The sequence below is a fragment of the Gallinula chloropus genome (genome assembly GCF_964237585.1).
Source record: "Gallinula chloropus genome assembly, chromosome: 17".
Taxonomy (NCBI): Eukaryota; Metazoa; Chordata; class Aves; order Gruiformes; family Rallidae; genus Gallinula; species Gallinula chloropus.
This window is the reverse complement of record NC_140102.1, coordinates 15800681-15815738: the sequence shown is the minus strand read 5'-3', so window position 1 is coordinate 15815738 and position 15058 is coordinate 15800681. Positions and strand designations below refer to the sequence as shown.

The window sequence follows — 15058 nt, the reverse complement described above, 5'->3', positions numbered from 1 at the left end:
TCTCCATAGTTACCAAAGCACATTCCTGAGCTCAAAAACACATTCCTGTACAAACTAGTTAGGAGCCCCTTTTAACTGAAAACAAGATATATTCTGTCTCTTAATTGGTCGTGGGTCTCATTATTTATGACTCCCCATCTTCACTTCCTTTATCTTCAAGGCTGTTGCACTGTTGTGGCTCAGTTTTGTAGCCACTCTCACCAAACAGCCCACACAGTCACAGCCAGATTCTACTGAAATCCAAACCAAATCTATTCTTCAAGTACACAGATTAAAGTTATATTAATTGTCTCAAGTGACATCTACATCAATCTATTCAGCATGATTACATTTCACTGAATCATTCCCCCCTTTTCCTTATCCTTACAAATCCTTTTGTAATCTCAAACTATACTGTCTTGTCTTAATGATTTTGAAAAGTGTTCACCTGTCTCTACTTGATGTCTTATTTCATTTCTCCTCCAATCCCTGTATGTTATAGTGGTCTGTTTACAACACCACAAAGAACATTGAGTCACCACACAAGAAATTAAAATACTTCTCAAAATAAGGCATGTGAAAAGTTGGTTGAGCCAGGCAAAGTTTGGGAGCCAGGGATTAAGCTTATTCCAAACCTCTTTAAATCCCCACGATGTATCATCTTGAGCTACTTGGTAAAGAATCTTTGTTTCCACATATGATTTAAATTTGTTTCAATTTCTTGTTCCTGATTTATGCATGCACAACAGCTTTGATGTATTACCATGCACACACCTCCTTCTTTGGCCAGCAGCAGATCTAAGGCCATCCGATCGTGTCTAACTACCTTACTGAAGGAGGAAACTTGTAATTGCACTCTATGGATATCATCACTTGTGTCCCTTTGGAATAACTCCATGCTAGCAGATATATTAACTACAGCTTTTTCCAGTTCACTTACTCCAGCCATGGGAGGAACTATCTTGCAAAATTGTGAAAAGCAGTTGGCTGTCCTACTAGGCAGTTTAGTCCCTTTTTATCTGTTGTCCTCCAAAGGGTTCATAGAATTCCTGGTGGAGGATGCAAGTGAAATATTTAGTCTCCAGGAATTACATATCCTAAAGTACATGTTCTGCCACATTTATCTTTCTTATGCCTGTTCAGCCTCATGATCTGCCTGTCTCTGGTCAGTGTCACCTTTCAGGTGTCCTTGGTAGAGCATATTGGTGATCTTGGTTGGCAGTTGAACTGCTTCTAAGAAGTGAAGTATTTCTCCTGCAGGCTTAATGCTTCCCTTGACTTGTTACAAGTCCATGCTGTTTCCAAATCGCTCAGTGGGCAGCACAACTCCAGCGGCATACTCAGAATCTGTCCATGCAGTTATCCTTTGTCCTGCTGCAAGTTCCAGTGCTCTGGTCAGGGCAATAATTTCTGCCTCTTGGGCTGAAGTTCCAATAGGAAAAGGATTTGATTCTCTTACCTGGTCAGTAGTGGTCACTGCATACCCAGCCTTAGGGATGCCTTGTCGGATGAAACTACTGCCGCCTGTGAACCAGGAATCTTGAGCCTCTTCCAAAGGTTGTTCTTTGAATCAGGTCTGCTAGAATACACAGCTTCCAATAGTCTCCAAGCTATCATGTGTTAGTGGTTTGGTTGTAGTTTCACTGAGGAAAGAAGCTGTATTCTGGTTGAGCAGGGTTCTGAAATATCAAGGTGTTTTTGTGGAGTCTGATGATACTGTGATTGGAGTAACTAACATTTCATTGTATTTATTAGCTTCATGTTGTTCAGCAAACTCCTTGGGTACATCCAGGGGTCTGATATGCTCCTCTGATGCCTGCTGGTGGGCTTTTCATGATTACCATTTCTTTCTCCTGACCTTGTGACACAGTGTCTGTGCATGGTGAGTGGGGCTGCAATCAGAGCATACCCCTGAGCAAGGAAGGGTAAGAGGATGCTCTAGCTACTGAGGCACACATGTAGTGTTGAATGGTCCAGTTCATAGATTTGACCTTTATTATCCAACTGTATTCAAAACATCCTTGCCAAGCTACAGACTCTGTGTCCACCAGTGTTTTCTGAGGGTATTTAAAATGTGCAGCTCAATAGAAAGATCTCTACAGAAGGCATAGAATGTCGAAGAGAAGCCCCACTGAGTGAGGCTGCATGGTCATTACACCAGAAAGGGCTTTTCCTTCCCTTCCCTTTCTCACTGGAGGTTGGATCTTTGTCATCTTTTGAAATAGATGGCTGTGAGCTGAGGCTGAAACAGTTACCTGAGCTGTGAATCCTGCCATAGATGCTTCAAATAGGTCAGAAGGAGTGCAGAACAGCATGGAGAGGTGTTTGTTGGTCACTTGGCTCCTGGGTAGCAGTGTCTTGAGCACTGAGAATCGTGTTACTATGGTTTGGTGGAGGAGGAGGCTCTGGGGCAGTGGAGGGTCATGGTTGTTCTTAGTGAGAGGGGAATGAAGGGGTAAAACCTGAAGGAAAGAGAAAATGGAATGCAGACTGAAAGAGACCTCAAGATAAGCACTCTGACCAAAGAGACACTAGTTACTCAGGGGGTGAATTGATGGAGTCATCTGTGGGCTACATGGAGGATGCTGGGAGCATGTCTGCTGGTGGTGCCACAGGGATCAGAGTGCTGCCTCCCTGTGAGCTCCTTCCTCTCTCACAGGAAGCCCGAGCGCCGCTCATTCCGCGCCTACGCTGCTGTGCTCTACATCGACCCCAGGATGAGGATCTTCATAAATGGGCACAAAGTACAGACCAAACGCCTCTCCTGCTGCCTCTACAAACCAAGGTAAGGTTTTGGCCCAAAGTCTGCAGGCAGGTTAGGACCTTATAGAAAGTCCTTATAGGAGAGGATTAGCCCTTTGTTCTCCAGCTGCATCCTGCACCATTCCATGCTGACACCGCAGAAAACAGATCCTGAGAGAACAGGATGTGGGATTTGTGTCATGGAAAAAGGAGAGAGTGGAAAATCTAAATCACATGAGTAATCTGTGCAGTTAGATACCCTGTCAGAGCAAACAAAGAAGTGAAGATACTCGCTGTTCAGAATGCTATATCCATGCAGACTGCTGGGCAACTGGGTGGGTGTTTGGTTGGTTGGTCTTGTGCTTTTTTCTTTCTTTTTTTAAACTAGGGCAAATAAATCCCTATGGTGGGAGCTAGAGTTAGTACTGAAAAAAAAGGAGGCTGAGCACTTTGAAATAGTTGTTTGAAAATTAACTTCTCTGTGTACCTAATGTAGGTTTGAACAGAAATTGGGATGGACATCTCCCTTTAAAACTCCCTTAAACAAAAAATGTGGCAGTGTGTTGGGATGTGCTGCCAGTTGGCTTAACAGGCAGTGGGAAAGTTTATAAGGATGGAAGGGGAAAGGAAAATGTGTATTGAAGGCTGCTTGAGGCAATAGTGTTCTGTCCCTGGGGGCACACAGGCTGCCTTCTAGATACCTTAATGTGATTTGTCTTAATAAAACAGGCAGCACACAGCTGCTGGCTTACTGCCCACTGGGGAGATGGGGAGAGAATCCTAAAGGTGAGAGTGAGCAGGCTTGGGGTAAAGACATTGGAACAGGTAAAGCAAAAGCTGCACATGCAAGCAAAGCAAAGAATTCATCCCCACATCCCCCAGGCAGGCAGATGTTTGGCCATCTCTAGGAGAGCAGGGTTCCATCGTGCCCAAGGGGAGCTTGGGAAGACAAGTGCCATAATGCTGAATGTCCCCCTTCCTCCTCCTCCTCCTCCTCATGCTTTTACTGCTGGGTGTGATGTTCTGTGGTTTGGAATATCCCTTTGGTCCCTGGGGTCAGCCTTGTCCCCTCCCAGCCCTTTGTGTACCCTCAGCCCACTCACTGGTGGGGTGGTGTGAGAAGCAGAGGAGGCCTTGATGCTGTCAGCAGTGGTGAAATCACCCCTGCTGTCTTGAATGCTGTCTTCATCACAGATCAGACACACAGCCCTGTGCAAGCTACAGTGAAGAACATTGACTTTATCCCAGCTAAAACCAGTGCAAGTGTTTGTGGGTTGTTTTAATGCAACATTTCACTCTGTGGTTGTGGTTCAACAGTATGGGCCCACTGTCAGCACCACATTCTGATGTCACACCACGATTGCTGCCCTTAGAACCTGGCCAGTTTGCAGCTTAGAGCTGGGCTGTTTGTCAAGCTTACAGCTCCTCAACTGACACCATGGGAAATGGTGTCAGAAACTTGCCCAAATCCAGGGAGATAACACATGATGCTCTTCCCTTCCTGACCAAGTGTTGTGGTTTTGCCCTCAGCCAGGAGCTGAGCACCACCCAGCCACTCTCTCTGGGGGGCAGAGGAGAGGGGAAAGGTGAGAAACACCAAGCCCCTGGGTTGGGGTAAGGACAGTTCAGGGGGCAGAGAGGGATACAGCAACGACAGGACTTCATAGCAACATGCACAGAACTGGGGGTACACAGAGGCAGCTTCTCACTGCTCTGAACAACTCAGGCTGTCCAGCTCAGAGCCATCCCAAAGTCACACTGTCCCCAAACTGCATGTTCTGGAGCCCTGTGCTCCTCCCCCACCAGCCCCCTTTGCACTGAGCATGATGTCATGAGGCTGGGATACCTCTTTGGCCAGCTTGGGTCACCTGTCCTGGCTGTGTCCCCTCCCAGCTTCCTGGGTGCCCCCCACCTTCTCGTTGGCAGGGCAGTATGAACAACTGAGAAGTCCCTGACTGCTTGGCAACAACTAAAACATCAGGGTGTTATCAGCACAGCTCCCATCCTGACTCCTAAACATGGCATTCCTCTGGCTGCTAGCAAGAAAATTAACTCTATCCTGTCTGAAACCAGGACACCAAGATAGCCATTCCACTGGAGAAAGTGGATGTAGATTTGTCACTGTAAATTCTAATCTTCTGGGCAGAGATTCTGTGGATTCCTGTCTGCATTTCATCTGCATGTGAGTGCCATGTGCTGCTTCCCCTTGTGCTGCAGTCCAGCAGAAATACTATGGAGGGGAAGCAGAGGAGAGTGGCACAGGTTTTTATCTCACCAGAGGCCAGCTTCTTGGGAAACTCAAAGACAGGATGCCACTGCTGTGGGGTGGTGCTAGCACTCCCATGGGAGTGGAACATGGACCAGCTCACCCCACTTACTCTCTCAGTATATTCTTTTTCAAGTGGTCAGCAGGTGATGGCTGGGGAGGGCTATGAGATGTTTGTCCTATACCATAGGACTATCTTCTGTTGAAGAGAGACTGTTTTTAGACAATTCAGCAGTTTTTCTGGGTCCCTGTCACCAATTCATCATCTACTTTCCATTGTTTGGGGGGAACAGTTGCAGTTGTTTAAGGGGAAATTCAAGTTGTAGCCGCTCAGCGGTGGCAATTCGTGATCAAGGACTGATCTGGCATGGAGGGCAAGAAAGCCTGACCACAGAATGGGCTGCATGGGCTGAGGGAGTAAGAAATGCTGCAGAATCTTCTTGGAACAGTGGTGTGATGCCAAGTGCTCCTGGGCTAGCTGTGGTCAGTGGAACCAGTGTTGGGGGATGAACCAATGATGGGCTAAGGTGCCCCATGCTGATGCTCACAGGATCAGTGCAGATGCAGGTGTATCTAACAAAGCAGCTTGGGCTGCATCTTTTCAGACTCTAGATCTGCTTGTGGTGGCAGATCAATAAGAACTTCCCAACACTGTAAAGACATTTATCTTTAAAATCCCCTCTCAGTGGAGTAGTAAAGACTGTGCAGACCAGGTGTTCCTGGGGAGCACAGTGTAGATCTTCCTGGCCTTGAACCAGTTATCAAACCTTGCTGTGTCTTTCTGGAGGATGGCCAGACTTTTTCCTTCTGATCTCAAGATCCTGACACCAGACTTGGGCTCCAGAAGCTGGTTGGCTGTTTGGATCGGTCATCAAAATCTTCACCCCAGGTTCTGAGAGCTAACACAGCCCTTGAAGGAGATGCCAGTGCTGTACCCTGGACAGGCTGTAGAAACTCAGACACAGGTTGTAGAAATTTTGCCTTGAAGACACCTGATCAGAGTTTAATTTGCCCTGGGTGTCTCTTTCTTGAAGGAAAACCAGTAACTCAGTCCAGGCTGAGGGTGGAGTTACTCTGCTTTTACAGCTACAGGGGGTGTTTTTAAATGAGTTTTTATTTGTTCTCTCTGAACCTGCTGAAAAAGGGTTGCTGACACTCTGGATTTTTCCTTTAAAGTTGGAGACAGAGCTCCTGCATCTCCAGTTAGCTACTGGGCTTGGAGTGTTGTGCAGGCTAAACTGTTCCCCTGCACTTGCACAGGAGCTACAGTCTGTGTGGGGGTACTTGAGAGAGTGTCCTGCTCTTAGGGTGTTCCTTCAGAAGATAGTTGATGCAGCAGTGATGCTCAGCTCTTTAGCAGAGCTGTTTTTTGCAGCTCCTCAGTAGCCTAGGCCAGGGAACTGCCTGTGATATCCCTGTGAAGCTGCTTTTGTTCTCTCTTTTGGCCCCAGGTAGCTTTAATCAACCTCAAATACCTTTGAGGAGGTGGTAGCACTACCAACCTGCCTCTGCATCTCCTACCATGGCTATTGGGTGATTTCTGGAAGAGTTCATACTGTCTGCTTTGCCCTCAGGGAGGAGATCCTTACCAATAGCAGAGAAGAGTTTATTAAGTGCAGAAATCTGTTGAAGTGGACTGTGCTTGTGGGGTGAATTCTCTGGATTTGGGAAGAAGGGATTTCTGTTGGTGAGACTGGATTTCTGACATCAAGATTGAAACAGAATCTCTCATATGTAGAAGGTGATTTCTCATGCATCCTGCTACACTGTCTGCTGTTGGCAGGGATTTTGTGTCCCACTGGGATCTAAATGGGGTTCCTGTTACATTAGGAAGTTGGTCAGTCAAGCCTTATGTCCTTCTGTGTTTCCACCTCTCTCTGCAAAACCAACATTTGAGTGGCTTTTGCTTTGACTAAATGCTGGAGAGGTTTATTTTTGGACCAAAAAAAAGTTATTTAGGATAGGATTTTCCTCTGGATAGCTCCAGAACCTTGTGTCTGAAGGCAGGTTGAGTTCTTGCAGATCAACCTTCTTGGTGTCATCATCTCTTCCTCAGTCAACGTGTCTCTGCAGAGAAGTGATGCAAACCCATGAGCTTCTGCCTCTGAAGCCTGCAGTGGCCAGTCAGATTGTGATCTGCACTTGGCATGGTATGACCCAGGGAAGGTGAGACAAGCCACTGCAGTTCAAGCATGATTTACAGGGTTGTGAGTCAGAGGTGTAGATACAGAAATGTCCTACAACTTCAGAGCTGAAACTTGAGGCTCTGCTCAGAGAGTTGCTCTGCCACATAGAGGCTTTGAGTTGCCCTGCCTGGAGATGGGCTCTGTCAGACTCTGCCTGTAGACAGCTGTTTGCAGGAGAAAGGAACAGTTATTTATGTGTAAATAAATTTTGAGAAGCTTTCCATATGTATTCACTCCTTTCTGCTTCTGAAGAAGTTATTCCTCTAAACCTTGGGATTTCCTCTCATGCCTAACAAATATAATGGCATTCTGTGATGGGGTCAGAGCACTGGTGGGTAAGGGAAGAGTGACAGACATCATTGCCTGGCATTTGACACTGTTCCACATGACATCCTGGTCTCTGATTTGGAGAGACATTGATGTGTCAGATGGACCACTCAGTGGGTAAGGAATGGGCTGGATGGTTGCACTCAAAGAGTTGTGGTCAGTGTTTGAGTGGTGTTCCTCAGGGGAACATACTGGGACAGGCACTTCTCAGCATCTTTGTCAGAGACCTGGGCAGTGGGGTTGTGATGACACCCAGCTGAGTGGTGCAGTTAGGCAGGAGCACCTGCCACACCAGGACAGGCTGAGAGAAGAGAAAGCTCCAAGGGACCTTACTGCAGCCTTCCAGTACCTGAAGGGGCTCCAGGAAAGATGGAGAGGGCCTCTTTATCAGGGAGTGTAGTGATAGGACAAGGGGGAATGGCTTAAAACTAAACCAATGTTCCAGGTCAGGTTGGATGGGGCTTTGGGCACCTGGGCTAGTGCAGGGTGACCCTGCCCATGGCAGGGGGGTGGAACCTGATGGCCTTGGAGGTCCCTTCCAACCCAAACTATTGCAGGATTCTTTCAAGAATATGGATATATTTTATATATTGTTGTGGCTGCAGCTACTGCTAAAGTGTCTCTGACTCACTGTATCCACCCTGCCTGGTTCCTGGTACATACACCTCCCTCTCCATCTATGGAATGCACTAAGAAGAGAAGAGCAGCGTGTGGAGACCTTGTTCTCTCATACAGTGATGAAATCTTGGTTTGCCCTTACTGCTGAGTTTGCTGATTAATCAGTTTTGATCATCACAGGATGTACAAATACACTTCAAATCGTTTCAAGACCCGTGCAGAGCAAGAGGTGAAGAAAGCAGAGCACCTGGCCAAGATAGGTGAGTCTCCAGGCTGGGGGTGTGCACCCTGGCTTTGCTGTAGCCAAGGAAAGGACTGGAAGAGGCTTCCTTGTTGGAATAACTTGCTTCTCTGATCATTATAGTTGCTCAGGAAATTGTTTTAGTGACTGGGTGACCCAGACTTGCCTCCATGCAGTGGAAGTTGTACATTGTTCCCTACACCACTTCTGCTGAGGAACACATGTACAGAACAACCCTCAGAGCCACAGCTGTCTGCCCTTGCTCCATCTGAAGCACAGCTCAGCCCTGTTACCTTGTAGTTCTGCTCTCACCTTTTGCATATCATTAGCTTTTGTTTTTGTTCTGCTTCTGGTCTTTCCTTGTTGAGGTAGTTGCTCAAAACCCAGGTTTTTATTGTGTCAGTTGGTGTAAAGTGACTGATCTGGGTGTACAAGGGAGTGCTGGTTTGTTTCTTGAGGTTTTTTTCCCCTTTAAGACATTTCTGTTGTTCCATCCCTCCCTTTCTATTAAATTCTGTAGTCCTCAGGGGAAACCCAAGTTGACATTTCTAAACATTCAGCATATAAAAACGACACAAGCATGTAAACACAGCATATAACTCCATCAAATCTGCAAATTTAACATCCTAAGTGGTCTCCCTGACCTCTGATGGGGTAATCCATAGTAAAGGAGGAATCTTGGAAGTTGCAAGACATGTTTATGTATCAGGTACACCCTTGGCAGGCTGCTGATGACACTGAGCTGTGTGGTGGGTTGACACACTGGAGGGCAGGGATGACATCCAGGGGGATCTGCACAGGCTGGAGAGATGGGCCTGTGTGGACTGCATGAGGTTCACCAAGGCCAAGGTCCTGCACATGGGTTGGGGCAGCCCCAAGCATGATGACAGGCTGAGGGAGGGGGGTTTGATGGAGAATAGCCCTGAGGAGGAGGACTTATGAATGTTGGTGGGCTGAGACACAGCAGTGTGCTGCCCAGAAAGCCCCCTGTGTCCTGGGCTGAACACCAGGGAGGAGATTCTGCCTCTTCACTTCTTTCTGGGGAGACCCCCTCTGCAGTGCTGCATCCAGAACAGGGTCCCCAGGACAAGAATTAGCATATTGGGTACAAATCCTTCCTGGGGAGGGTTGGGAAAGCCCTGAAAAAGGGTGCCCAGAGAAGCTGGGGCTGCCCCTGGATCCCTGGCAGGGTTCAAGGTTGGGTTGGATGGGGTTTTGGGCACCCTGGGCTGGTGGGGGGTGTCCCTGCTTATGGTGGAGGCTTGACCCTGGAGCTGGGGGTTGAGGTCCTTTCCCTCCTAAACCTTTCTAGAATTGTGTGTGATTTTGACCTGTGTTTCTCCCTGCAGAGGAGCTGCTGTAGGGGGTGTGTGCAGGTCAGATGTGCACCCAGTGCTGCCATCTTCTGCCTGTGCATAGTCACTAAGGGACTGTGAGTGTGACCTGCCCAGAGCAGCACAATGACAGCGTGTAAATGACTGTGATCCCTGTTTCTCCTTTATGAAGTACAACCTGACAAGGTAGACTTCAGGATAGGAAGTTTAAGCAGATTTTATCCTGTGCCTCAGTCCTCATCTTCCCATGGGCTGTGGGGGGACACCCGCTCCACCATGGGTTTCTCCAGGGGCTGCAGGGGCATCTTTGGCACCTGGGGTGCCTCCTGCCCCCCTTCCCCGACCTTGGTGTCTGCACAGCTCCTCACATCTTCTCACTCCTTCTCTGGGGGCACAAAGCAGCTGCTTGTGGTTTTTCTCTCCTCACTGTGACTCCCAGAGGTGCTGTGCCCATCGCTGATGGGCTCGGCCTTGGTCAGCAGCGACTCCGGCCTTGAATTGGCTATTGTTTGTTCTGTCAAGCCTGGGGAAGCTTCTAGCAGCTTCCTGCAGCAGCCACCCCTGCAGCCCCCCTCCTCCACCAGAACCCAACCCTGCAAAACTACAACAGTCTGTACCAATGAGGTTCTCTTGTTCTGCTGCTGATAGAAGAGGTACATCCAGAGAGACCTGGACAGGCTGGAGAGCTGGGCAGGGACAGACCAGATGAGGTTCAACAAAAGCAAGTGGAGAGTCTGGCACCTGGGAAGGAATAACTGCTGGGATCAGGACAGGCTGGGGGTGACCTGCTGGAGAGGAGCTCAGTGGAGAAGGACCTGGGGGTCCTGGTGGGTGACAGGGTGGCCATGAGCCAGCAGTGTGCCCTGGGGGCTGAGAGAGACAATGGGATCCTGGGGGGCATCAGGAGGAGTGTGGCCAGCAGGTCACAGGAGGGGATCCTCCCCCTCTGCTCTGTCCTGCTCAGGCCCCACCTGGAGTGTTGTGTCCAGTTCTGGGCTCCCTGGGATCAAACAGACAGGGATCTCCTGGAGAGAGTCCAGAGGAGGGACAGGGAGATGCTGAAGGGCCTGGAGCATCTCCCCTGTGAGGAAAGGCTGAGTGAGCTGGGGCTGTTCAGCCTGGGGAGAGGAAGACTAAGGGGGGACCTTATTAATGTTTAAAAATATCTTAAGTATGGGATGCAGGGGAAATGGGCAGCCCCTTTTCAGTGTCTGTGGGGACAGGACAAGGGGTGATGGCTACAAGTTGGAGCACAGGGAGTTCCACACCAAGATGTGGAAGAACTTTTCCCCAGTGAGGGTGAGGGAGCCCTGGGACAGGCTGCCCAGGGGGTGTGGAGTCTCCTTCTCTGGAGAGATTCCAGCCCCGTCTGGACACCTCCCTGTGTGCCCTGTCCTAGGGAGCTGCTTTGGCAGGGGGGTTGAACCCAGTGAGCTCTCCAGGTCCCTTCCAACTCCTGGGATTCTGTGATTTCTCATCCCCTGTATCATACATTGGCTCTGGAGGATGCACACTGTTCTTAGGAGGGATCTTCACCAGAGAACCATTTGCAGTTTTGTCTTCCAACACTAGATGTGTGTTGTGAGCTGTGGTGGGTCTCAGCTGAGCTGACCATGGCTCAGGATGCTGCAGCTGGCTGCCAGGGCTGTGTTGGAACCTATCACGCTGTAGAACCCTACTGAGGGATTGAGGAATCTCTGCAAGCAGCTTGTTGAACCAGAATTTATGATAATAGTGATGGGGTGGAGGGGGGGGAACCCAAAAACCCCAACCCATAGGGACAGCTGTGACTCCTGGTGACATGGCTTTGGCACACCCAAGAAGAGCCTGCCCCATGTGAGAAGCTGTCACATCCAGATCCCAAAGTGAGTGCATGGACCCAGGGAAAAGTTACCATTCCTGGTCAAGGCAGCTGTGAAAGACTACCTGCTGCCCTCTGAACCAGGACTGAATAGCACACCCAGACAGCTCAGTACCACCACTGCCTAATTTCCAGAGCCCCTGTTATAGATGTTGAAGAGCAGATAGACAGACAATGGGAGGAGTTACATGCATGTCCAGTACTGAAATTCACTAACAGAGATCTTCTGCACTGGTGTATTTTAGTGTGTCCAGAGACTTCCTTGGCAGTCCCATGGGTCTGCCATGCCTGTTGTCCCCTGGGAGGACGTGGTTGTGGATTCCAGCTGCTGTATGCTCCTCATCCCACTTCAGGCATGCATTTTTCAACCCTCAAACTCATAGCCAGTTGTCATTGTATTAGTTGGGCAAGTTTGGCCTGTGCCCTTATGGCTTACCACTGTGTTCTGCCTAGACACAGTTGCATTTAGCTGACCAGTTTCAGCTGTAGAAGCTTTGAGTCAAATGGACCAGTTGTTTTAAGCTGTCTCCAAATGCCTGTTGGTCATGTTTAGCCAAGCTGTGGCATGATGGTGGGGGTGATTGCTCAGTGCAGCTCTGCTGTGAATCTCAGGGTGAGCTTCTGTGGGAAGTGGTGGAGCAGAACTCAGAGGTAACACTGCACAGCAAGGAGAGGTGACTTTCATTCTGATGCTCAAAGTTGGCTCTGCCTATTTCTGTTCCCACAAACCAAACCCATGCATCCCTGCAAGCAGTGCTGCCCAGGGCATGGAGGATGCTGGATACTGGTTGTCAAACACTGGCTACAGCATTTGGGTTCCTTCCACCTGGCAGTGGAGTGCTGCTCTTTGGAGAGGTGCTTGGTAATCTCTGGGATCCAGTTGCTATAGTGCCATCTTCTTGATTCCCTGTAAATCTTAGGCAGGATTGTGCCTCCACTATTGTGTTTCCTTGGTTGTCTCCCTGTTGGGAGAGTGGGGATTGAGATGGCTTGTAGGGTGTGCTGCTGCCCTCCTGCTACAGAGGTGCAGGCTAGCTGCTTGCCTTGGTGTAAGCCACACCATCCCTCAGTGCATACCAGTTGTGTTTCCAAATCATGTCTACCTGAATCATGGGCCACTCCTCTAGAATGACAGAATTGTTCTGGTTGGGAAAGCTCATGTAAGGTGGTGGAGTGGAACCCAGCACTGCCCAGCCCAGCCACCCAGTCCTGTCCCCAAGCGCGGCGTGGTGAAAGGCACAGGCTGTGATGGGGGTGGATGGAAGACACCTGGAATAACAGCTGGTCAAACCTTGATCCCCTCTCAAGGCTGAGGCAGCAGCCTCCTGGCAGGTCTCAGAACTCTTCATGAATACAAGAACCACAACGTTCCTATAGAAAAGGTTGTCCCAGGGGCTTCTTTCGGTCTGCACCTTTCTTACCATGCCAGAGCCACTGTGCCACCTCCCTGCACAAATCCACAGCTCTACACAGCTCTTCCCTGCTTTTTCTCTGGCTTGATGCCTCAGAAAGCTGGAATGAGAACTCCTGAGCCTCGGTGCCTGTGAAGCTGGGATCCTTTCCTGCAGCGCTGGGCACGCAGCCCGTGTGCAGTTTAAAGCCAGATGTCTCCTGTTGGGACAGATGAACTCTGCATATTCACTATCACTGCTAAAAAAAGGCAGGGTTATGCAGATTATTCCCAGGAAGTCATTTAGATTCACTCCTCCCAGATAGAGCATGCTCAGGGACACTCAGGGGGTCTTCTGGTGTCTTCAGGGATGAAGGCTGGGTGCTCTTTATGTTTCTTCTCCATGGTTATCTGAGCTCAAAACCACATTCCTTTTCACTGAAAACAAGATATACTCTGTCTCTTAATTGGTCGTTAGTCTCATGATTTATGAGTCCCCATCTTCACTAGCTTCAAGGCTCAGTTTTGTAGCTGCTTTCCCCACACAGTCACAGCCAGATTCTACTGAAATCCAAACCAAATCTCTTCTTAAAATACACAGATTAAAGTTATATTAATTGTCTCAAGCTACATCTACATCCATCTATCCAGCATGATTACATTTCACTGAGTCAGGCTTTTGCAGCTTCTCTCCAACAAGCAGGACTGTCTCTTTTCCAGGGCTGCTTTTCCACTTCCCACACCTAAGCACCACCTCTACACATTTTTTTAAATACCTCCAGGGATGGTGACTCCACCACCTCCCTGGGCAGCCTGTTCCAGCTCTTAACAACCCTTATGGTGAAGAAATTTCTCCTAATATCCAATCTCCCTTGTGCAACTTGAGGCTGCTTCCTCTTGACCTGTCACTTGTTACCTGGGAGAAGAGACTGACCTCCACCTGGCTACATTTCCTTTCAGGTAGTTGTAGAGAATGACAAGGTCTCCCCTCAGCCTGCACTTCTCCAGACTAAACAAGGGCAGCTCCTTCAGCCATTCCTCATCATACTTGTTCTCCAGACCCTTCACCGCTCTGTTGCCCTTCTCTGGACACACTCTAGCACCTCAGTCTCCTCCTTGTAGTGAGGAGCCCAAACCTGAACCCACCATTGCAGAGTACAGGGCCAGGATCACTTCACCACGGCTGATACAGGCCAGGATGCTGTTGGTGTTCTCAGCCACCTGGGCACACCACTGGCTCACGTCCAGCTGCCTGTCAGTCAACACCCCCAGGTCCCTCTCAGCTGGACAGTTCTCCAGCCACTCTGCCCCAAGCCTGTGGCACTGCCAGGGGGTGGTTGTGACTCAAGGACAGGACCAGATACATGCCCTTGTTAAACCCTGTACAGCTGACCTTGGCCCGTTGATCCAGGACGCCCGGTCCCTTGGCAGAGCCTTCCTACCCTCCAGCAGATCAACACTCCTGCCCAATTTGGTGTCATAGAATAATGCAGACTTACTGAGGGAGCACTCAACACCCTCATCCAAGTCGTTGATAATGATACTGAACAAGACAGGCCTCAAAACTGAGCCCTGGCTAACACTGCTTGTAACTGCCCACCAATTGGATGGTGCACAACAACTCTCTTGGCTTGAACATCCAGCCAGATTTGTACCCAGCAAAGAGTGCACTGGTCCAAGCCCTGAGCCACCAGGAGAATGCTGTGGGAGAGAGTGTCCAAGGCTTTACTAAAGTCCAGGTGCACAACAGCCACAGCCTTTCACTTTACCACTGGGCAGGTCACCTGGTTGTAGGAGGAGACCAGGTTGGTCAAGCAGGACCTGCCTTTCATGAGCCCATGCTGCCTGAGCCTGATCCCCTGGTTGTCTTGCACCTGCCCTGTGAGCACACTTGAGATGAGCTGCTTCCCAGCACTAAGGTCAGACCAACAGGCCTGTTCCTTCTTCCAGCCCATCTTGTGGATAGGCATCACACTGGTGAGCCTCTGGTCAGCTGGAACCTGTGCTTTATCATTTCTTCTACCCATCTTGGATGTAAGCATTTCCATCCATACTTTATTTGTACCAGCTTGTTTCTGTTAGAAATCACTATGGTTCATTAAGGCTACAGTGGT

General features: G+C 49.2%; 1 protein-coding gene across 1 annotated transcript in view; it reads left to right on the top strand.

Annotated features, from left to right (window-relative positions):
* The window catches only part of LOC311198050 (ATPase MORC2-like), a 61095-nt gene that overhangs the window by 23494 nt on the left and 22543 nt on the right, over positions 1-15058 (top strand). Inside the window, exons 9-10 of the mRNA XM_084271931.1 lie at positions 2639-2764; positions 8299-8378. Of these exons, the coding sequence (XP_084128057.1) occupies positions 2639-2764; positions 8299-8378 (206 nt within the window). The remainder of the gene's footprint in view (positions 1-2638; positions 2765-8298; positions 8379-15058) is intronic.